General features: G+C 39.3%; 1 protein-coding gene across 1 annotated transcript in view; it reads right to left on the minus strand.

Moving 5' to 3' along the window:
- The window catches only part of LOC141431378 (bicaudal D-related protein homolog), a 161,185-nt gene that overhangs the window by 9,056 nt on the left and 126,624 nt on the right, over window positions 1-25,505 (minus strand). Inside the window, exons 5-6 of the mRNA XM_074092549.1 lie at window positions 22,632-22,875; window positions 8,291-8,511 (exon numbers count right to left, since the gene is read on the minus strand). Coding sequence (XP_073948650.1) covers window positions 8,291-8,511; window positions 22,632-22,875 — 465 coding nt within the window. The remainder of the gene's footprint in view (window positions 1-8,290; window positions 8,512-22,631; window positions 22,876-25,505) is intronic.

A 25,505-nucleotide genomic window follows, 5' to 3' on the forward strand; every position in this document is an offset into this window, starting at 1 on the left:
CGCCCTCTATATTGTAAACGGTTTGTCCAAAAAATATGGAAAGGTAACGCTTAATAAATACTTTCAACGAAAATTAGTTTCAACATAATCGGATATACCGTTTTTGAGTTATTGCCGAAAAACTGCGCTTCTCAACAAAAGGACGTAAGTGCCGTGAAGAAACGCTCTTTTTCTGGTAATAGATTTTAAGACTGTAGTAAGTGTTTTAATTGTGTTATAACGCACATAATATTACTTGTTTTTTTTTCGTAATGGCTACGGATCCCTATCTTGGGCGTGTCCGACACGCTCTTGGCCGGTTTTTTTTATTCGACTGGATGGCAAACGAGCAAGTGGGTCTCCTGATGGTAATGCTTATTGGCATTGGCACGGGCGAGTGATAACTATAGGTTAATCCCATTATCGATTGATACAGATAAATCGGAGTTTCGCTCTGCTTGGCAACGGCTCGGGTCACCGCTTATAAAGGGTGAAAGCGGATGGGTGACCTCAAGATTATGTCATTGAGCACAACTTTTGTTTCTTGTGTTTATATCAAAACAACTTTCTTTGTTGTCCAGAGCGTAGCTAGCCTGAAGTCACCACATTTACACACGCATAAAACATACACAGTTTATAAAAATATATGAATATCATGGGACACTTGACACCAATTGACCCAGTCCCAAAGTCAAAGTCAAAATATCTTTATTCAATTTAGGCTATAACAAGCACTTATGAATGTCAAAAAAAATCTACCACCGGTTCGGAAAAACCTCTGTTGAGAAGAATCTGGCTAGAAACTCAACGAGGTATATTTTTTTAAAACAGATTTACAAACTAAGCAAAGCTTATACTCGTAACCTACTATGGATCCTAGGCAACAGATAAACATACTTATACAGACAAATACATACATAAATACATATTAAACATCCAACACCCGAGAACAAACATTCAAATTATTCATACAAATATCTGCCCCGGCAAGTGGATTGTATGGCAGGAAAATTAAAGACAATATAGAGCGGATATTAATCCGCATTAGCAAAATTCGAGTTAAGCTTTTTCTCGGTTGTCCCTTATTAAGTCATGGGAGGCTTAGAAGTGTACAATACAATACAATACAATCTAATACTTTTAAACGAGCAATTCTTGTATATATATGTAGTGTATTTAATATAATAACTATGTTATTCTTTCTTTCTAATATATTTTGGGGATCTCGAAAACGGCGCCAACGATTTCGACGAAATTTGGAATATGTAGGGGTTTTCGGGGATGGAAAATCGATTTAGCTTGGCCTTATCTCTGGGAAAATGCTTATTAACGAGTTATAGCCCGAGCAAAGCTCGGTTGCCCAGGTACTAACTCTTTATTGAACACCTACACATAGTAAGCAGTACAGAAAACACAGTTATATAGAGATTTAGGGGTAATTACCAGCTTGCTTTTATACTCCTTCAAATTGTAAGCCAGGGAAATCGTGCACTACTTGAGCCAGTTTTCGATTACCACCACACTAGATTATGATCAAATACAAGCAAACATGTTTATTATGCTTTGCAGACTTTCCCCCTTGTCTATAACAAGTTACAGAACTCTTACGAGAAACTATATGTTTTCTGGCAAACTTGCCATCGGTAACTGACTTCGTGTAAAAAATTTAGGCAACCCGTTGTTACGACCCCAGCTGTAAATTATTCCTTTGAAAATAACTACATTTAAGTAGCTGAAATAATATTCAGGTTCATTTTGTGACACTATGTATAGTAAGCTAACAACTTTTCAAATGGTACCTATTGTAGATGGCCTAGGAGTTGCTGGTGAGTTGGTTGTTTTGTCGATACCTATTTTACGACACTAAGGCACTTGTCCCACCACCGACGATGAGCGAGAAGCGAGTAGAGCGAGTAACTAGAAACGAGTGGGCGAGCAGCGAGAAGCGAGTATAGTTTTGTCGCTGGCTGTAAGCGAGTGTTCGAGTGCGACGGGCGATTACTCGCTCCACTCGACTCGCTCGAGCGGGGCGGCCGCCAAGCTGACATCGCTGAGCGAGTATTATAGCTCAGCGAGTTTTATAGCTCTTGTCGCTGCGACAAAAGATGTAAGAGCGAGTTCTCGCCGACAGTGTGAACAGCCAGCGATCAACTATTAATATATGTGTCTCTTTTACTCACACAGGATCTTATATCTTTTGTTCGTTTCTTGAGCGAGAAAATAGTCGATAGCCAATCGTTTCCTCGCTGGCGGTGAGACAAGTGCCTAACTTAAGGGTCTCACAAATTGTTTGTCGACGAGCTTAGTCCTAGTGCACCTAGCGTGACCTGAGTGACGCCAGCAGGTCACTACACTGTAGATTAATGACCCGAACTGTACTTTAGTTGAGTATGTTACAATCGCGTGCATACTCAAAACACTGGTTTACTATTAGCTCTGCGGCAAAGGCTAATACTCGTATGTACATGCATACGTATAATTATAAATTAAACGTTTTCTATTAAGAAAAGTTTTAGCAAAATGTGGATCCAGCACGCACTTTTCTGTAAAAGCTTTTAGCTCATATTTCTCGTTATCTAATTAAGTGGTATGTTCAGTCGCAATGAGGTTTATAACAAGTTAATGGATGGAATTTGTTATTTGGCTGTCACGAATGAACTACTTGACAATTCATTATATTAAAATAACTAGCGTTTACCCGCGACTTCGCACGCGTAAATCTTTAGGTACAGCAGTTAAATTGAAATTCCGGGATTTTTTTAAATTCTCGTGGGAATTCCCTAAATTTACATCGTGGTTTTCATTGACGTTAAATTAAAACACCCATACCAAATTTCATGACTCTAAGCCCAGCGGTTAATAGTTCGAGATTTTATCCCTATCCCGTAGAAAAATCGAGATAAAAAGTAGCCTATGTGTTATTTCAGACGTCCAGCTACCTACATACCGAATCCGACTCTAAGCCCAGCGGTTGTTATTTAAAAATGTTATCCCTATCCCGTGGGAATATTAGGATAAAAGTATCCTATGTTTGAATCCAGGTTATATTTAAACTAACTTTTTGCCAAATTTCATCACTCACTCACAAACTTTCACATTTATAATATTAGTAGGATTATGATAAGCATTATCATGAAATTTAGCATGAGGATTAATTGCGGCGTTCATCCATAACCAAACGTGAAAGTGTGTCTGCTTGTTTGTACATTTGTCCTATAAAATACACAAATAGCCAGACACACTTTCACGTTTTATAATTACCGATGAGTACCCTACCCTAGAGATGGTAAAAACATGTCTAAGAACCATCGCTAAAAAACCCACTTTGAAATAAAAAAACGCATTCAAATCGGTCCACCCGTTTAAGAGCAAGGGTGCCACAGACAGACAGACACACAGACACACATAGCGGTGAAACCTATAACAACCCGCATTTCGCGTCGGGGGTTTAAAAGGAATAGAGGTTGGCCGGGAAAAAGTTGGTAGAATGAGCTAAAATTAACAGCTGATCCTAACTAGAGAAGAGTAGCTAGAGATATAAAGCAATGGATGATATTAGAGGATACTTATGCCAAGAGACACTGAACTACCACCTTACAAGTTCAGAATATAAAGGTTAATGATTTATACCTATATTTAAGACCAAAATACTATTGAAGTTTTAAATACAATACATCACGTTTTGTAACTGACAAATGCTATTAGTAACCGATACCGATACAACCTTTATGGTCAGAACGTTAAAAAAACAATGAGTCAGGATCGGGTTAGATTATCTATGGTCAGTGCACCCACGCCGCCCTCGAATTCTTGCCAACATGGACAAAACCGATTGACCGGGGCCGTATTTCAGCCAATCGTCTATGGCATATCCTCGACAAACAATGGAAGGTCAGTGACAGTGACTGTCGCTCTATTAAAAACTAACCTCTTTACTTGTCTAAGTCCGGCAAAAGGCCGGGGTCAAAGGGATATAAATTTCAATTTTCCGGGATAAAAACTATTTATGTCCTTTTCAGGATCTCGAACTATCATCGCCACAATAAATCAACGCCATTTAAGCGTGAAAGGGTAAACGGATGGGCAAATTCACCTACTTTCGCATTCATAATATTAGGAAGGATAAATACACAATAGCGCATTCTATTCCGATGTCAAAGCAACAAGTACTGTGTATAAACAAATATTGACTCTATGTTTTGAATCTTTATCTACTCTACCTGCATTTGGTACTTTTGTAAATGGCCAGTTTGACAAACCGGCAATTGTACATATGCGTCGTTTGCTCTAGGTACCTGTTTGTTTTTTCTATCTATGTCAATCGTACTAATAATAATATTATAAACGGGAAAGTTTGTGAGGACGAATGGAGTATGGATGGTGTTTCTTACTCGTTCACGCAACAACAAGATACCATTTGATGAAATTTGGTACGTAGATAGCTGGGCATGTGTAATAACACATAGGATACTTTTTATCCCGATAGTCCCACGAAATCAGGATAAAATCTCGAAATCTAAGCCATGGGTTTATAGATTTAGATTAAGAGTCATGAACATGTAAATCACGGGTACTACAGCTAGTCATTTCTTACGATGAAAACTTAATAAACTACATATGTGTAGATACTTTCTAGGTACTACATAATATCTGACAGTTCAAGACATGTCTACCGCAACTTCCTTATTTCCCTCAGATTAATAATTTGATTTGGAAATTTTTACGTAGGTAGGCAAAATACTACATTACTACAGCAAGTAACAATTCCGCCTTGTACGATACCATCAGTAATTTTCTTTACGGCCATTAAGCGAGGGCTACACTCTAAAAACGCAATTGGAACTTATATTGGGTAGGTTGGCAACGAAAAATAAAATATTTAACGAAATCAAAACATGCATTTCTTGATTTCCGATAACTTTGACAGGTGGCTCAGTACAGTGATAGAAACCTTTTTTTCCTGTCGGCTGCCGGTAATACACTGTATAACTTTACAGTCAATGTTAAAGGGTGTGAAAATTACAAACTTTACGAGTGATATACGTATACCAACACATAGTAAGCGGTACAGATTTTCCTAGGTAAGCAATAGGCGGCCTTATCGCTTTAATAGAGCGATCTCTTCCATCAACTTCACAATTTCTTTTGATATTGACGCGACATAAAAAAGAGACGAAAAAACAAATTTATCAACTTTCTTCTGTTAGATTTGTTTGAGTTAAAAAACTTTACACACGAACTTTAAAAATAATAACAAAATTTAAGAACCTTAATACGCTGTGTACAATGCTTTATATTAGGTAATTCTAATTATAATTTAAATAGTTGAGTTATAAGAAATTTACTACATTTTACTTGTTGAATGTTCCCTTAAAGTTAACGAAAATTATAATAAGACGTACAATAAAATGAGGTAGACAAAGCACACGAAACGTTACCGCTTCGGAGTCACTTTTAGCAATTTTAGGTTTTAAGTTTGACAAAAACGATACAATAGTGACAGGTTGCTAGCCTGTCGCCTACGGTATACCTTAACCTATATCCTTAGTCGCCTCTTACGACATCCACGGAAGAAATGGAGAGGTGTAATTCTAACCCGACACCACACGGGTCACGGGTGAAATATTCTTGGTTTATTTTAACACCTTCCTTATAGTCGTTTAATTACAAAAATATAGCATAAGTAGGTATGTTATGTATCTACGCTACAGTAATAAAAGATAAACCTTAAGTAATAAAATTCTATTGGTTACGCACCGTATGACCGTAGCGTATACTTGTATTGTACAAAAATTACACGGCGTATAATTTTCTTTTATCTTAATTAAAACGAATGGCTGACTGCCTTTTATTTCAATTGATGTTTCGAACTGAGGTAGTTAGTAAAGTGAGAAAGTAGATGAACATAGTACATAGGATGACCATTCATGGACTAGAACCAATAATGTTTTTTTCTCAAAAATGTCCCTAAAAGTTGACATTATTCTTTACATATCAGAAAGCGAAGTGCATAGTTTATGGTCAGCGAAAAATTAAAAAGTTAAAAAGATTGCAGGCGCGCTAGCTCGACAATAATAAATTAGCGCGCCTGCAATCAGTCACAACTTTTTTAAAAAAGTTAAAAAGGCCATGGAAATGTTGGCACAAGTCGTATACAGCCAAATCTAATGGGCGGTATCAGATATTTTGTTGGAACTTCGAACTTTTTTTATTGGGTCTGAAACAGCTTGTGGTGCTTTCGTGGAAAAATACAGCTGCAGTTTATTTTAATGAAAAAGGCGGAAAGCATAAGAATAGAAATAATTGGAATAAAATTAAATGTTATGATATATTTTGAGAAAAAGTTTAGTCTACGAGTATTTCAGAATTATTCATCATTTTTGAGAAAAGCTTTATATTAAGTCTCGGCTGGAATAGCAATTACTGGCTTCGTATTAGTTAAACGGACTCGCAAGCTCGTCCGTTTAATACTCATACTCAGCCAGCAATTGGCTACTTCCAGGCCACGACAATAACCTACTATTTCTCAAACATGACATGAAATATTGACGTTGTGTTACAAATAATAGGCCAGGACGTATCGCGCTGCAGACGCTGCGGCTCGGCTGCCGGCCCGCGGTCACTCTAGCGGCCTGCAAAGAGATTTCATACAACTTTGCAGGGCGCTGGCCGCCAATGCGACCGTCTTTTGTTACAACGCGCGCTCTGCGGCACTTCCGCCAGTCACAGCAGTACCGCCCTTGTCCGCCGCACCGGCATGAAATGCGGTGCTCTCTCCCTACAATCTGTCAAAAGCCTCACGCAAAATTCCGGGCCCTAGTCATTAAATTTGGTAAAGCACTTTTTTGGTCGACCATACATGGAACTCAATGAGAATCTCCATGAGAATAGGTATAGGTAGTGAATAATCTATTTCCATCGGGAGAGAGAGAGAGAGAGAGATTTTCATATCCATTTTTAAGGAACTTTATTATTTGGTGTCAAATGTTAAAACGACTGAACAATGGCTGAAGCTAATTTTATTGAGAGAGTGCGTTAAATACGAACTTTTCCAATAAAATACAATGTTCAACATCTGTATACATTTTGTCTATTAAATATTGCCCACAAACAGTTAATCTAGCTTTGATTTAACGGACGGGAACAATAATAGATTAACTAAGTAATCTTGTTAGACTGTCGCGTTTTGCGAATCTGAGACGATGTTGTGTAACAAATTGACGTATTGCACACTTTGTCGACAAAGCAGAATGACGGTGGTGAAATATGAACATTATACTATTAGTTTCTGTCTTGTTTTGGACCAGTTGTCATCAAAAATCACGCATGTAAAAATAAAATAATGTATCAACGTCTGGTTTGCATTAGGTTGTTATGTACCTATTGCTAGTAAGAAAACTAATCAATCAATAAATTTTGATGTCTGCCGAGGAAACATAACATGTTTCCTTATTAGTATCTCCAAACGAACAATTATTGTGTATTTATTTCGATGAAGAAATTTAGTGCGCATGTTTTTCATGCAACCTTAATAAATAAATAATTTTCGGGAGTTCCTTTGAGAATTTAGTGAAATTTTGAATGAAAATTAATTAATTAATAAGGAGTATTATTACCTATCTACTAATATTATATGGTGAAAGTTTAGATGTTTCCATATTTGATACTCAAAATCACGCAAAACACGCAAAAATGGCACAACGGATTTGGATAAAATTTGTCGTACATTATATTTTACCTACCTTGTTAAGAACCTGTTTTTTATCTTTATTTATTTTATGGACTTTTCACACATATGGATTCACATTTTATGCGTTTTAAAAATGCGTTAAGAGTCCAAGACTAAGTCTTATGGACAGAAACTGTATAATATAATATCCAAAGACATTTAAAAAAAGATGTCCGATTTAGATTCGGCTTCCGCACGGCCTAGCCAATTGAAATACCGTTTGCATCAAACCGAAAGCAGTCAATTTGATGCCGATACGATAAGAAGCCTCCAATTGTTGTTATTTATTTTCACACCGCGTGTAAAAGCTTGATATCTTTACGTGTTTGTTAGATTTTTTTCGGTTAAACAAATCAATCTGTGTTAAATAGAAGTTTTTTTTCGCTAATTGTACTTTTCGTTGACTATACTTGCATTATCATCCAACTAACATTATGTAGGTTTACAAAATTTCAAGTTAATCTGACCAGACCTAAGCTTAGTGTTGGTAATTTGTGTATTGTCACTGTGTCAATATATCTTCTTTAATTAATAACCCTAAAAGCACGGGCAAGCGATCCTTATTATGTTAACTGGTCTCACCTTGGACGACAGGTCAGCTATAACCTCGTTCTTCTCATCGATCTGCCGCTCGCGCTCCAACGCGCGCCGCGCGTGCGCCGCGATGGAGTCGCGCACGCGCGATCCCTCCAGCGCTGCGTACGCGGCCACGGCGTCCGCGCAGGCGGCCGCGAGCGCGCCGCGCCGGAGCGTCTCACCGTCGTCGCCGTCCAGGGAGGAGATGGATAGGTCGGAGTGGAGGCCTACGGAAGAAAAGGATATTTTTTTTTAAGTTTCGTGCCACTTAATTTTTTCTATTTACGTGAAGCTAAGTTTTATTTTTTATATTTGTCACAGAAGGTTCAGTTGCAAAATCAGCTCTGCAGGCATCAACGCTTCATCATAATGCTGAGTTAGCTTCATTTTTGCGGGGACACACACAATTGTGTATAGGTATTTAAAGTATAAAAGTTTATTGTATCTACCTACCTGTAAAATGTTACAGCCAAAACCCGATTGCTACTGACCATTGACATTTTTGGGTAGATTGTACATCTACAATTTTGGAAGATAGCTACCAAAAAAAGGGAAGAACCAGTCACTGCATCTATAAAACTGTCTTTTTCTGTCTGTTTTACACAGACTAACGAACCAATCAAAACGAGTAACAGATTAAAACAGCTAACAATAGGTCGTAAAGCTGACCATACATGACCACGGCTACCATTATTCGGCTGGCCACACGCGGCATTGCCCAATAACCATGGGATGTGAACTGGTGGGAAAATCATGGGAACGCTAGGCTTACATTTGTTTGCGGTTAAGTGCTTAGTAGTTTTGCTTTGAAATTATGTTGCAAGTCACATTAATATTAGGTATACATCACATTCTATACTTCGATGCAGATGCTGAAGTTATATATAAGTAAGTATAAGTTAAGTCCAAAAAGGGGTAACGAAGATGAATAACATACCATCAGGCACCCTCCCTCCCCTTTCAGGGAGGCAGTCTCCTAAGCAAAATGTACGCGATGTGGGTCATTTTAGATGGTTACTATACTGACATAGTCAGAACATAGACATATTTAAAAAAACCCCCCGAAAGCCAAAAGACGCCAAAAGAAGCCGAAAGTCGTCGTGTTCCGGCGCGGTTCCGGGGCACCATGCCCGCAGATGAATGCTAACTAAATAGTTTTAAATATTATTAATCATAAATAATGTATCTTAAAATGTAAGGTATTTATTGTATGGGCCAAGTTTATTTCAGGCAACTAGCCCATATAATAAATACCTTACAGTCTAACATACATTATTGAATGTATGTATTATTATTATAAAAAAAAATGAAGATTTTCAGACTTTTCTGATTGGTTCTGCTATAAGAGTTAGGTACCTTCACACCAAGTAGCACCCTATAAGTTTTTCGGTTACGGCAATTCGTATGGAAACATTTATTGAATCAGGCGTTACTTTGCCAGTAAATAAATAAAAATCAAGGTAGTTTTGAAGGACGGTTAAAAAATTATTAATAATTTGTGGGTAGTTTTGTTTTTGTTTCATAAAATATATGTGGGTACTTGGGGAGTTACAGTGACAAATTAAGCGGTGGTTGTGGTTCGTTAGTCTAACAACTGGTAGCATGGTGTACGGTTGTGTCACTCTGAAGATGAGCTCTGGTTGAGTTCGAAACGCGTCAGTGTAGTGTGGTGGTGGTGATAGATGGGTTTTTGTGATTTGTGTGTGTTCTTACAGTGTGGAAGTGGAGGAACTGCATGAACACGCATATTTTGCATAAGCTTATTTATTTATTTATTTGGGGCATCAACAGCAATACCTACAGCTTAGCTATCTTAAGGTCGCGGGTGAGCAACGAAATTATTTTAGTTCATGGAAACATTTTTTTTTATTGCGTTGAGTTAGAAGTTTTATTTCTGCTTCAAGGGTAGCAGAACTGAGTATTTGATGTTAATTTCAGCTTGATGCCTTCACGCGTTTCTGAGAAAAAGGGTTTTGACATAGACGGACCGCAGAGTGATCCTAAAAGTGTCCGTTTTTTCCTTTTGAGGTTGGGAACCCTAAAAACGGTTAGGAAAGGCTAGATTAGACTACACCAGCTGAGGAAGAACTTTATCTGGTTCAAACTTCTGCTAAAATGGCCTCACTTGAGTGTATTGGACTACACTAGGTGAGGAAAGAAGTTTATCTGGTTCAATACAAACTTCTGCTAAATCGGCCTCACCTGAGTGTAGATTGGACTATACCAGCTGAGGAAGAACTTTATCTGGTTCAAGCTTCTGCTAAATCGACCTCACATGTGTGTAGATTAGACTACACCAGCCGAGGAAGAACTTTATCTGCTTCAAACTTCTGCCTGCTAAATCGCTATCTACTTACTTCAATGCTATTTACTTACTTAAAAACCCTCAGTGACCTCACTTGACCTCACGCCACATATCCTGGCCATACAGTTATGTAGCGTTATACCCGATACGTGGTCTGAAAGAAATCGCGTTGTGCAATGGCCTGCGCAAGAGTGCCCTTGCGGTCGATATTCGGTTTCATCTCGGAGGATGTGCGTGCGAGGTTACGTGTTTGTGGAATAAATGACCAGCTTTGATCTTGTTTGAGTTAGTAAAGTATATCATATGAAATCCTTATATATGTGAAAGAAATCCTAATATTATATATGTGAAAGCAACTGTCCGTCTGCCTGTCCGTCTATTACCTATTCATGCTCAAACTGTTGAAGCGATTTATGGTCTATTTCTGAAATGAAGATACTAAAATGACAGTCTGAAATGTCAAAAGTAAAAATAATGTGGCAAGCATAAAAGGAACAGTGCTGCTCCATGATTTCGGTTTCATAAATAACCGATAAAATTTATATTTTACGATAGCAAAAATAACATTATAGCATTCGATATTCTACTTTCCATTTTGTAAATATAAATGCACTTTTACGATCCTTTAGGGGCATACATGTCCAAATGTCAGAAAGCCCAGGTGTCACATTGTCCATGGTCAAAAAGTCCGAAGGATGAAACGTCCTAGTGTCTAAAAGTCCTACTACAAAACTAGAAAAAACGGAAACGTCAACCTCTTAGCAAAACCGAGAAGTGTATGGTTGTAAATACGTACAAATATGTATACACAGAGGCCAAAGAATGAAATTGAAACTTAAACATCAACATCTATTGAAAGTCGAAATATCTCGAAAACGGTCGTGTTTTTATTAGACCTATTTTACCTTTTCTAGAATGTCCCAAGTGCCCTACATTTTAGTACATCACGGATCTTAATATTTTACGACATACATACATAGGTACCTACAAAATCTTTCGGTGATAACCGGTTGCGACACATCACTATTTATGAGACGCAAAAAACAGGTAACACATGAAACGTCATTTTAGTATCTCGAATTATGGGAAGACCATAGATGAAGAAACAATAGGGATGTTCACACCACCAATCAACGTAATTTTTATGAGCTGTCAAAACACAATTCTTCCATAGAGTTTGAATAGCACGGAACAGAAAAAGAACGCACACTCAATCAACTAACTATTTATTTGTTTTAAAGCAACAAAAATCTAATTTTTTAGTTAATCGAAAATTAATCTGGTTTTCAGGGCTAAAAGGAGGCGTTTTTTTTACTGGAGTCGTGTCTTCGAATTATTTTTTAATGGTGTCAACATCCCTATTATGCATGCAAAAGGCTCTTTTAAATGTCACTTTTTTATACCAGGTACAGTCACAAGCACCAATATCTGACACAACCAAGTGTGCGTAGATATCTGACACGACTCTATTTCTAAAGACCGGAAGGACGTGTCAGATATTTTTGCACGCTTCGCTGTGGCAGATATTACTCAAGGTGTTTGTGTCAAAGCTTATGGAAAGACCTTGTACAAGGTCCGCCCGGATTGCTACCACCATCTTGCTCGCTAATCTTGCCGTGAAGCAGCAGTGCTTGCACTGTTGTGTTTCGGCGTGGAGAGTAAGACAGCCGGTGAAATTACTGGCACTTGAGGTATCCCATCTTAGGCCTCTAGGTTGGCAACGCATCTGCAATACCCCTGGTGTTGTAGATTTTTATGGGCGGTGGTGATCTCTTACCATCAGGAAACCCACCTGCTCGTTTGCCATCCAGTCAAATTAAAAAAAAAGACCATCATTGCCAAGAAAAATGCACCGCAAGAAATTTGGCTGAAAGTCATTTTTCAATGCAAAAAATGATACTCTTATCTATTAAAACTAGCAAAACAATGTAAATTGATGAAATTTTGTATGGAAACAGCTTGAGACCCTGTTGATGAGTTTGCGACACAGGATAGCTATTTATCCCGGAAAATTGCAAAATTTCGCGGGATAGCGCTAAACGAATCGGCAATATCAATACCACGGTATAAGATCGAGTCACTTTCACGAGTTCCCATCACTTTCGCGATGATGACCGGATTGGTCGCAGCTATTTCCACGGCTCATCATCTCATGTTATCACCCTGTCAGAATACAAATGGCGGTGGTACAAGGCATAAGGGGACAGTGTGTGTTTGTGTAGAAAGGATAATAACCTAACCAACTTAGCCACTCACTTGTTTCAAATTTTGAGTTGAACTCTATTTATATAACAAAATAAGAGCGTTGACAAGTAGGTCTAGTTACCAAAAGCAATTGAGTTTTTAGAAACGTTAAAAACCCTCGACATTGTTATTTCAAAATTCAATATTTCTGAAAGGACTGATTCGATTTTTATCAAACATAGCTCCAAGAACCACCGCAAGAAAGCTCGCTTACACGTAAAAAACTGCATTTAAATTGTTCTAGTCATTTTTCCACTGCCACATTTTGTTCTAGTCACTGTGCCATAGGCAGACAGACAGACAATGGCCTTAATCTTTTTGCGTCGGGGGCTAAAAAAGTTTATTTGTCACCACTAATCAATTGTCATTTCTTTATGAGTGTCGAAACGCAATTTTCTTAAAGTCATGAATTTTAAAAACCCGTCTGCCCGACTGCCATATAATAAACTAAAAAGAAGTCCAGGTACATGTCATACCTACCAAAGAAATAAATATACATACCTACATGCGCTCGAAAAACATAACCTTCCTTCTGGCAGTGGGCTAAAAAGGTTTTTTAATAAAAAGACGTGTCAAGATTTCTATTGCTAAACGAAGTTATTAACTACTTAATCACGACTAAAACAAGTGAACAATTACAGCAACAGTATCTTATTGACCTCATGCCCTAATGCTTCACGAAATCACGACAACGTGATTAGGCTTAACTATTCTTAACGATGATTGCTCACATCAATCATGATTGACAATTGCAACGTTTCAAGCAACACGCTGCACGCTCGTCGCTTGCATCCTAATGCAAGTTGCAACAGTGTTATGCAACAGTGATGCAGCTACTGTGCGGTCAACATCGATACGGCTTACGTTTATGGCCTCCGCAAATACATTAAATTTTTAAGTGTGAGTTGCACCAAGTTAGTGTATACGCTACCTAATTATAACCTATGTCTACGGAGTGTAGAGTTTTAATGCGAGTTTAACTAAATTGCTGTAACGATAACCATAGTCAAATTAGCCCTTAAATCACTTTTAATATTTGCCTGTGTAAAACGTCAACATCGCCATCATCATCACCCGGAAGAATTCCACAGCTAAAACAAAGTCCCCCTTAGAATGCCACAGTGCCACTAGTTGGAGCAATACGCAAGTGGCACTGCCACTTGCGGTATTGCTCCAACTTTAACGATGTTTTTTTTTTTTTTTTTTTTTTTTATTCGACTGGATGGCAAACGAGCAAGTGGGTCTCCTGATGGTAAGAGATCACCACCGCCCATAAACATCTGCAACACCGGGGGTATTGCAAACGCGTTGCCAACCTAGAGGCCTAAGATGGGATACCTCACGTGCCAGTAATTTTCACCGGCTGTCTTACTCTCCACGCCGAAACACAACAGTGCAAGCACTGCTGCTTCACGGCAGATGACGCACGGGGATGTGCCTATCTAGTTGGTGTTCGGGCGTCAAAAATTTCTTAAGTTTACCTCAAGATACATTTCTGACGAATTTCAAACTTAACTTAAGTGGTTTAGGTGCCGGCGATGTCGTGCCCGGATTTTTAGTCAATTTGTATATCGCGATATAGATCACATGATCTGATTCTGATTCTTTTTCTCTCACCAAGTGTTTCGCAAACTTATGCATTCTTTTCCATACCAGAAGTACCACGAGAGCCAAAGAAGTCAAATGTAGGCCAAAACAATCCTCATAAGCATAAGCCGACAGTACTCCTTACGAGGAGGGACCGACCTCCTTTTACGCCTTTAATACTGGGTGAGTCATGGTTGGTTCGAAAGCTTTTTAGGTTACACGCTAAAGATAATGATATTCAGTACAGCCTTGGATATTGTGTCAGATTTAGTTCGAAATATTGTATAAAGAAGCCGTACTAGATCTACCTATCTATCAATCAAGCAGAGGATCATGCACTCATACCTCTTCGTTTTCCGGCATTTATGTGCTAAATGTAGATTTGGAAATTACCATCAGCTTTTCGGTGAAAGAAAACATCTTGAGAAGAAATTTTATATGGCGGTTGAAATTTCCCAATTGGCACTGGGCCCGCGTGAGAACTACAAATCACGCCAGAAATGAGTGCATTCTGCGAGGAAGCCTGTGCCCAGTTAGTAGGCTGGAGCTGTTTCCGTAGCAGTAGTAGGTACAGTCACCAGCATTAATATCTGCCACAGCGGAGCGTGCAAAAATATCTGACACGTCCTTCCGGCCCTAGAAATAGAGTCGTATCAGATATTTATGCACGCTTGTTGTGTCAGATATTGGTGCTGGTGACTGTACCTACCGTGTTTTTTAATCGAAGCTAAAGTTCCGAGTAGGTTTACGTGATGTAGGTCTATCCGTTGTCTAGCACCCATAGTACAAGCTTTGCTTAGTTTGGGACTAGGTCAATTGGTGTAATTTGTCCCAAGATATTATTATTATTAATTTATGCGTCAAGAGCTTTATGATCAATATATCTCACCGGCACAAAATGTAGCCCACTACCTACACAATTACCTATTACTGCATACATTTGAGGGCCAGATTTTTTTCCGCTCAGCATAAATGTATGTTTATCAACAAGTATTGATGTCTTCCCCGTACCAAACCGAGCCGTCGCCACATCGCATGCAGCTTTTCGCATTCATGCTCATTCGGAATTCCAAACCTAAATCGTAGTAAGTACCTATATCAACTGCCGAAACAACCAGTATCAGCAGTTCAAATATTTATGTTTTCATATCTGTGGTTTTCGTTTCGACTGAAAATTCAGTTCTACTATCGTTCCTCGATTGCACTATTTGCACTGTGCTAAACTGTGAGTTGGCTTTCAATAAACATTAAACTTCGTGTAAGTTGATACAGTCTTGACACGTTCGTAGTTGTTGATTGAAGATCGGCAGCGTACCTCCTTGACGATTTTCTTGGCGAAATGATGTGGTGGCTGAACTTTGCCTTCCTCACCGCAGAGCTGAAGCGAAAGCGAAGCGGCTATTGGCCATAGAAAACGCTACTGCCTCTTTCACATTAGGTCCCTTAGCCCGCCCGCCCGCCGTCTTCTACGACGCCCACGAGAAGAGAAAGGGTCCATCCTATTCTAAAACTGAGCTCGGTACGGACCATAATAAGCATTAGACTCAACATTTTATGACTTTCTGGATTTGTCAATAGGCCGTATCGGCCGCGGCCTAGGGGCGGCAGCGGCACGTCCTAGGGGCGGCAAATTTCAGAGGACAAGAAAATTATTATTTTAGAAAGGTACCATCAGCCAAATAAGTGGTCTATCAATTTTTAAACAAGTTCCTACCAAATTAATATGTCGCTAAAGTCGAACTTTCAAGTTGACAGACACGTCTAATTGCACTAGACCACATATTTGGCTGATGGTACATAGGGCGGCGGAAATAAAGTGGCCTAAACTCACAAAAAATATAAATCCGGCACTGCTTTCAAACTATCGTTAGTTATCACGTATCAACAACTCTCGATTGTTTCCGCAAAGAACTAGATTAGACTATCGTGTCGAACCACAGTATATCTTGTTCAGCAATATAGGAAGCAAAGGTCGCGGCAAAGCGTAGATCACGTCATAACTTCGGTTTAGCGGTGCCCTACAAAGCGGGCACGCGAACCGCAACTAACACTTCTAAACAGCGGACTTAAATATCTATGATAACACGCACTTCCGAGTTAAAAACCTTGGGATTTTATGCATTATTAGCAATAATTTTCATATAATTTTGTGTATGAGTAAGCTAGATAGAAGACAATAGAGAGATATACAAAAATGTTGACTAAATTGACGGATGCCGTCGTTCGGCTGTCACAGTTTATTTCTTTTATCTATTTGTTACACCCGAAATTATTTAATTTTAATTTTATTATATTACAGTATGGTTCTCCTACACGTATACATACAACTCAGCTGGGCAACTGTACTGTCACGCGTGTAGGAGAGTATTTAAAAGTAAATTCGGCCTAGCCAGCCATATTAGAGCCCACAATAGGCGTCTTAATGCATAGAGGATAGTTTTTGTGGGGTCGCCGTCATCGAAACCGATGAGGAGGACTATATATTATTGTAAAGGAGGATTTTCGTCTTTTCTTTATTTACACTAGCGGAGGGGAGTGTGGGGGAGACAGCAGCACTCACTATTGCCAATTTTCAAGGAAAATATCCAAGTGTTAAATATCCAACTTTCTATCTAACTAACCAACTAACTTTCTAACTCTTCATTCATCACATCCCGTTGGGTGTCGTGAAAGGCAACTAAGGGAAAATCAGCAGCGTCTTCTACGTACACCATCAGCGCAACACTGCGATCCTCAAGCCGCCAAGTGTAGGGATAATGGCAACCCCCTTCCCCCCCAAATGCGTTCTGAGGGGGAGGCCTTTGTTCAGCAGTGGACGTTTTCCGGCTGATGATGATTCTCTTTTTAAATTTCGAGCTAATGCTAGGAATTACCTGGTGGATTCGATCGCTTTCTCACCCACTGCGTGTTTGCTTCACTGTGTCACAAAACTGCGTCAGCACGTTATTTCGGAATGCCATCAAGGAATTTGCCGTGGTGGTGTTTGACGTAACCTGGCTCTTTGGAAAATTCGGCACCGAAACAGTTTATTGTCATGCTATCCAACTTAAATCTCCATAACAAAAGTTCAGATTTTATAGCTGTTGTTTGAAGGATTTAAGTATTTTTCATTGCTATCTGAATTGGATTATAGGGGTGGGATGGTGTTCCACTGCTGGGCACAGGCCTCCTCTCTGAATGAGATGGCTTGGGCCGTAGTTCCCACGCGGGATCTACGCGGGGTCTACGAAATCGTACGCCTATGCCACCATGGAACATTTTCAAAGGAAAAGTCATTACGATTTTCCTTGTTAATTAATGCGATGTCACTATGACGTTTACTGAGAAATGGATCCATGGTGGCTCATGAATTAAAGTCCTCACCACACCATTTCATTCCACTCAGACCATTTTCCCAAGACAGTCGTCATGAAGGTTCACTACTGAACTGATCCTCATCCGACCACCACTCTGTCAAGAGAGAAGAGACTTAGGAGATAAAAAAATATAAATCATCATCATCATCATGTCAGCCGAAAGACGGCCACTGCTGGACATAAGCCTCCCCAAGGCTCTCCACTTAGACCGGTCTTGTGCTTTCCGCATCCAACGCGATCCCGCGATCTTAATCAGGTCGTCGCTCCATCTTGTTGGAGACCTTCTGACCCAATCGGCCATCAGTCCTGCGAGCGATGTGCTCCGCCCACTACCACTTCAGTTTCGCAATTCTTCGGGCTTTATATAAAAATAATACTTAGGTATTAAAAAATAGATGATTACAACTCTGCATTTGAAGTCAATTAGTAGAAAATTTAATTACAGTTGTAGTTTTGTATTTACGAGTGATGTGGTTTCCTTGTCTTCTTATGTAATTGTAAAGACCTGGTGGGCCGGTTTTAATTGCATTTTTCTTGCTTGCGATTGTAGAGGTAATATCATTTCATTACTCAATGGTACAGCACTAAATCAATATCTGACACAATGAGATACATACTTGAAACAAAATACAATGAACCAACTGTTCAAACTAACAAGGCACGTCACGGTACGTAGATATGCCTTGAAAACATACCTATATTTCTTTTCTGGTAAAATGTAAGCCTAACTTAAAGGACCTGCACCACACCACACAGACAATAAATTACCTACCGATAAGTTTGACGTGGAAAAATTACGTCAAATTATAATAAATAACTTGCTGTGTCCGCGACGCCGGCCGTGTAGGAGTATGAAATAGTTATTTATGTGGCTGGTGCATAATGAGAGGCATTAAAGTACGAGTGTGTTTTTATGAAACGAGCCGAAGGCGTTTCATAATAAGATCACACGAGTGTTTTAATGCCTAATTATGTATAGCCGCATACATAACTTCATCTACATGCATATCATAAGTTTCTATAATATGTTCAGATATGGCCTGTATTTTGACTTTGAATTTGACTTTGACTTTGACTTTGACTTGAATAATAATTATTATCTACATGTATGTCATAAGTTTTCTACAATATGTACAGATATACATTGTTAAAGAAAGTATTAGGTACCGATACTTTAATGTAAACATTAAGATGCACTGTACTTTAATGTGAACATTAAGATGCACCCGCAGATACCAGGTTTCTTAATAATGGCCATTTGATAGTCGTTTCTGAACATATAATAGGGAAGTTATGATATGCATGTAGATAAAATAGTTTAGGTACGTCCTATTCTCAGACCTCCGGAATATATTGAAAAAAAATCATAACAATCGGTCAAATCGTTACAAACACTGTGACACGAGAATTTTATACATTAGAAGAGAACAATAAATGCCACATCACAAGATATTTATTTGACAATTGACCTAGTCCCAAAGTAAGCAAAGCTTGTCTTATGGGTACTAGACAACGGACAATCATACTTAAATACATAGATACATACTGAAATACATATTAGGTAAACACCCCAGACTCGAAAACCAATTTCATACTAATATCTGCCCCAACTGGGGATCGAACCCTGTTGATGATCGACAAAAGCTTGCAAAAGGAAAAAAAAACGAATTGGTTGTAATAAAAAAACATGCAATGCAGAGTACCTATGTTTATGAGACTATGGTCCTTTTTCTAAGTTGATTAGTTGAAAAATTTACAAGTCTATAGGCTGGTATACCAGTTTACTGTAGCTAAATATAGTCTACATTTCGTATTTCGGTTGAAAAATATTATGTGTAAGTGTAATTAAGAGCGTTTATACCTGCTGAGCTGGCAACGTTGCATTTTTGTTAGGTAGTTTTTCTCGATTATTCAATAAAAATTTAATGAAAATCAAAAATGTGGAATGAATTAATTAAAAAATGTATTTGCATATATTCGATTCTCTGATAATCAAGGTTCTGTCAATTGCAAATCGCTTTGTATTGCGTTCTGCAATGCTAGCATAGCAAGCAGCCTCATCGATGCTATGGGATTTACTTTTTGACCATGATTAGACCCGCGTTGCGAGTTGCATATGAGGAAGGAGGCATTCGTTGGATTTTCAACTGGAGTTTTCCAAAGCAGAATCTTCAGGTATTATCAAATTGATGCTGCCGTGTTGCCACAAAAACTTAGAAAACCGTCGAACTTAAATATTTACTTGTGACATCACAAGATTTACAGCAAAAACTGGAGCAAAGTGTAACAAGGCTAGAAATTCACGCCAAATGATCCCAACTCAGCACATTTAATGCTGGCTTGCGTTGTGCAGGGGGAAAAACAATGAATTTTTACATAAAAATAAAAATAAAAAAACATATAAAATTAACTAAAACGGGCTTCCTCATCCAAAGGCAGCGCAGCGCGGGGCATTGTGCCTAAGACGCTAGCGGCGTTGCCTCGTTGCACTGCAAGGCTCAGTCTTTGGGCGATGTAACTAATTAACATTATTTGGGAAGGCCTATTTGTGGCGGAGACCTATGTCCAACAGTGGACGTCCTAGGGCGGACGTCTTACGGCGGACGTCCTACGGCTGATATGATGATGATGATGAACTTTTTTTGTGTAATTTAACAAAAAAGTTATTAATCGAAAGGAAAATACCGAGGCGCCCATATGCCTAGCGTTTTTAGCTCGCGTGACATTTCTATTCCTTATACTCGTATTTCTCCTCTATTAAAAAAAAAACTTAGACGATAAAACAAAACCATATAAATATCAAACCTGGGCCCAATTGCATATCAAATTACAAGCAAATAGTATTGGTGGATTTCAATACAAAATCGATACTATTAGCTTGTAAGTTATGCAATTGGGTCCCGGGAAAATTTTACGGTACCCGGGTGACAAATTTGACCATATTGTGTGGAGCCGCCTCCACACTGTATTAACTGAAGGAGCTGCATGAACACACAATTTTGTTGCATCAACGTAGCCAACGTAAAGTCGCTGATGAGGGAATTGTTTATAGTTCATTAAGTTTGACCTGTCGAAGAGAACAGAACACCGGGTAAACGGAACCATTTTTAACCTCCGACAAAAAAAGAGGGGTGTTATTAGTTTGACCGATATGTATGTGTGTCTGTCTGTATGTCTGTGGCACCGTAGCTCTTAACGGGTGGACCAATTTGAATGCGGTTTTTTTATTTGAAAGAGGTTTTCTAGCGATGGTTCTTAGACATGTTTTATCTAAATCGGTTCAGCCGTTTTTAAGATATTGAACTTTGAAGTCACAATATCGTGGGTTTTCCAACTTTATGTTGGTTAGGTTAGTTAACATCTGAGAGGCAGACGCACTTCACGCTCGATCGGTCAATTAATTCTGTGATCACTTCAAACTGTTGCCAACACTACCAGTAATTTTGTTAGTGATAGCACAGTTCCGACACATACAAACCCCGCAACTGCACAATACGGTATTTGACTATTTTGTATATGTTTTATAAATTAAAACTACACAATGCCTGTTATCGAATAGAAAAACAATTTTTAAGCTACCTTTACAAATAACAAAGTTATAAAGGTTTGAAATTCAAGATTAGACAGAGAAAGACATACTGGCATGTGACGTCACACGCCAGTACCGCCATACTTGCTGCATAGAGAAAAGCGTTTGAGAAAGAGACAGGTATATAGATTTTTCAAAAAATCACTATAAATCCAATTTTCAACCGATTTAAATTTTCTCTTCGCTCAACACTATCTGTTTATCTATATTTTCATAATAAAATTAAGATATGGCAAAATCAGGAGTTGTCAAATACCGTATTACAAAATACTAACACTATCCATTATACGTAATGTTAACGTGTCAGAAGTGTGTTACTGTCGATGGTGGCGTGATGAACGAGAACTCGTTAACGGGGCTACGGCCCAAATACAACGAAATCGGAACAGCTTTCAATTTCTTTGATACGAGTAGGTGAAATAGGAAATGAATGATATCGATATCGCCTTTGCTAGAATCAATAAAGTAACAAACTAACTGAGCGTCATTTTTGGGACCAAACTCACGAAGGCGCGCCACTCCACATTTTATAATTGCAGTTTTAAACGTATCCGTACGACTACGACAAGTCTATGTGTGCGTAGCTCGAAGGTGTCCTCAGTCGCAGGCGTACCGTCAGTCACGCACACTGAGACTAAGACAATGTGTAATCACGAGGTTTACTCGTGTACATTGATAATTAGCTGTGGAGGGTGTGTATGCAGAAATAATGTAAGGGACGTCAAAACCTAAGTATATATTTCCAATATTATTAAAATCTATACTGAACTGACAACAAATGAAAATTTGCTTGATCTGTTGTATTCCGGTCAGGGTTAGGCTCTCCCCGTGAGTTCTCCTCTCAATGAGAATATGTGATGTGGATTTTAACTAATTTGACTCTGCCATTCTGCGCGACTCTATTCCAGCTCTACGAAAAGCGGCTCCTAAGAGAGCCGAGGTAATTCCCAGTAATTAAAAGACATTCTATTCTCCCTTATATCTATGAGATGGCAACACACATGCTATATGATCTACGCTAAAAGCAGCAGCGATCACTAGTTGAAAGAAAACTTACGGGGAAAACAAAAATATAGAGCGTCTCGTTGTGATATAGACAGGGTTAAACTCGCTTACTCATTTTCCTCTCTTGTACTCTCTTAAAACTACCAACTTAATCCCAGTGGCAGGCTTCTCTGCGTCCGTTTAGTGAAAAGAATTTTGAATAATCATTGAAGAAATAATTAGTACCTATTTAAAAATTATCTTAAGTATTACAATTCTTACCTGAATCATCATCATGCCCCGTATTCAGCTGCAGCGCGAGTGTCCTCAGCTGCTTGTAGACCTGAACAGCCTCGCTCCTTAGCCACCCCTCTTCTTCTTCAGGTTCCGTCTCCATCTCAGCGTGGAGGGACCGGGCGGGGTCAGTGGCATCGGTTGCTTCAGGGCTGCCGATGCGTTCAGCCAGGGTATCGTGGGATCGCTGGAGACGCTCCAGTTCTTTCAGGGTGTTTTGGTATAGGTGTTCCTGGGAATGATTGCTTAAGTCATTTGTTGTTACTAATTACAATGCCGAACGTCAAAACTGTGCACAGAAAAATTATGCAAATTGATTTACATAGTGGCGTTCCATCGATCATCTGTAACTTATTAGGTTTATGGATCTAAAATATTATAGGTATGTACTATCACTTGTAACTTTTCATGATATGTAGATATAGTGTGAGGAAGATGTCGATTTCACTTTTAACCTACTTTTAGCCTATATATATAACAGCCATTCTCAAAGTGTGGTCCGTGGAGCCCTGGGGCTCCATGAAGATTCTGCTTCCGCAAAAAGACTGGAAATAGTTAAAATAGGTAACTTAACGTATACCGTAAGGTGGCAAAGTACAACCTCCCATTAAATTAGTTGGTTTTGCTTATTTTAGGGCTTCGACAAATATACAGTTTGGAAATAGGGTTCCGTCACCAAAAAACTGAGAGAACCGCTGGCCTACAACATTCACAATAAGAAATGAGCCCGTTTAACGATAATATCCAACGTGTTAATATAGACTAAGCCCGTCGCGGAAATAGTGTAGGTAGAAACATCACGTTTTAACTGAACTTTGACTCGCGCTAATCAAATAAATCGTTAAACATACGAGTAGAACGAAGACTGTGATACAAGTTTAGACAAGACCAAATAGAATATTGGCTTTATTCAATAATAAAATAGGACATGGTAAAGAAACATAGTTGTTGATAGAATGACATAGCGACAGACAATGTCAGACACCATGGACAATAAGATATTTACAAGTCTTCTTATAAAGACGCAAGGAGGCTATTATCACATTCGCCCCTCTACGAAGAGACGTAGTCATGCATGAAGGCTGGAGGTCTGCGATCTCTGCCTGAACGCCGAAGTTGGCTGATTCCTGCATTCGGATCGATGTTGGCAGGCGGGTCTTGAATGGCAGAGATTTCTTCGGATTGGTTATCGTCAAGTTCGTCATCTAAAAGGTCATCGTCAACAGCTCGTGGTGCTGGAGCTAACGATCTATTGGAGACTGTTGTCTCTCGCCCATCAGGCAGTCTTATAAAGGAGTATTCTGGATTACTCTGCAACAATTGGACTTCCTGTACAGCGGGGTCATACTTGGAGCTTCTTACGTGCCTTTTCATAAATACCGGTCCAGGCGAATGTAGCCAAGTCGGCAAAGATTGTCCGTTTTGCGAACGGCGTGGGTGATTGAACATGCGCTCATGCGGCGTTGTGTTAGTGCTCGTACACAGGAGAGATCTTATAGAGTGCAGCGCCGGTAGCAGTGCCTTTTCCCAGTTTACTATATCGTCATTGTTTGATTTGAGGTTTAGTTGGATCGTTCGCCACAGTGTGCCGTTGAGACGTTCAACCTGTCCATTTCCCTGGGGATTGTAAGGCGTAGTGCGGCTGCATGATATCCCGACAGAAGACAAGAATTGTCTAAGTTCGTCTGATAAGAAAGATGTACCCCTGTCGGAGTGGATGTACGCTGGAGTACCAAAAGTGGAGAACAAGTCTTCGAGACAATTGATTACCGTTCGAGAAGATACATCCTTACACGCATAAGCGAAGGGAAAACGACTAAACTCATCAATTATTGTCAGTATGTATCGGTTCTGGGTGCTAGATGGTATTGGTCCCTTAAAATCAATGTTTAATCTTTCAAAAGCGGCTGTCGCTTTGATAAGATGTCCTTGATGTTTCATGTAACGTGGTTTTATTTCCGCACAAGTTGGGCATGCGGCCGTCATTCGTTTTACATCCTCTACGGAGTACGGTAGGTTCTTTGATCTGACCCAATGAACCATGCGCGTGACCCCTGGATGGCAGAGATTTCGGTGTAGTTCCACTAGTTTAGAGTTAGAAGCGGCAGTATTTATTTGCATGCATACTCGTGAAAGTGCGTCCGCGGCGAAGTTATGTTTCCCAGGTCGGTAGACTATATCATATTTGAAACACGAGAGCTCCAACCGCCACCTTTCGATCTTTTCGTTCTTTATTTTGTTAGAGTGTGTTTGATTGAACATGTATGCGACAGATTGCTGATCTGTAATGAGTAAGAAATGTCTTGCTATCAGGAAATGTCTCCATTTTCGCAAAGCTTCGACTATGGCGCAGGCCTCTTTCTCAATCGAAGGTTGCCTTTTCTCAGAGTCATTGAGAGAACGAGAGAAGAATGCGACAGGACGACCCTTTTGTGATAGGGTCGCTGCGATGGCAAAATCGGAAGCGTCTGTCTCAACTGAAAATATTTCACTGTCGTCGATTCCTGCTAATGCCGATTTCGATATATCAGTTTTAAGGTTTTGAAAGGCAGTGATAGCTTCTTGAGATAATGGAAAAGTGACTTCGATTAAAGGTCTGATTTTCGTAGAAAAGTTGTTGACCCACTTTGAATAGTGGGCGAAGAGACCGAGCGCTCTCTTCAGTGTAGCAGTATCAGTGGGGATAGGAAGATTCGTTAGCGGTTCCAATCGAGACTTGTCCGGCTTTATAACGTTGTGGGCGATAGTATATCCAAGCAAGTTGATTGACTCTGATTCAAATGTGCATTTGTTCATGTTTAAGGTTAGTTTGTATTTTTCAGCGGCCTTCATGAACATTTCAAGATTTTTGTCATGGTCGGA

Source organism: Choristoneura fumiferana, chromosome 9, assembly GCF_025370935.1.
Source record: "Choristoneura fumiferana chromosome 9, NRCan_CFum_1, whole genome shotgun sequence".
In the NCBI taxonomy this organism is placed as follows: domain Eukaryota; kingdom Metazoa; phylum Arthropoda; class Insecta; order Lepidoptera; family Tortricidae; genus Choristoneura; species Choristoneura fumiferana.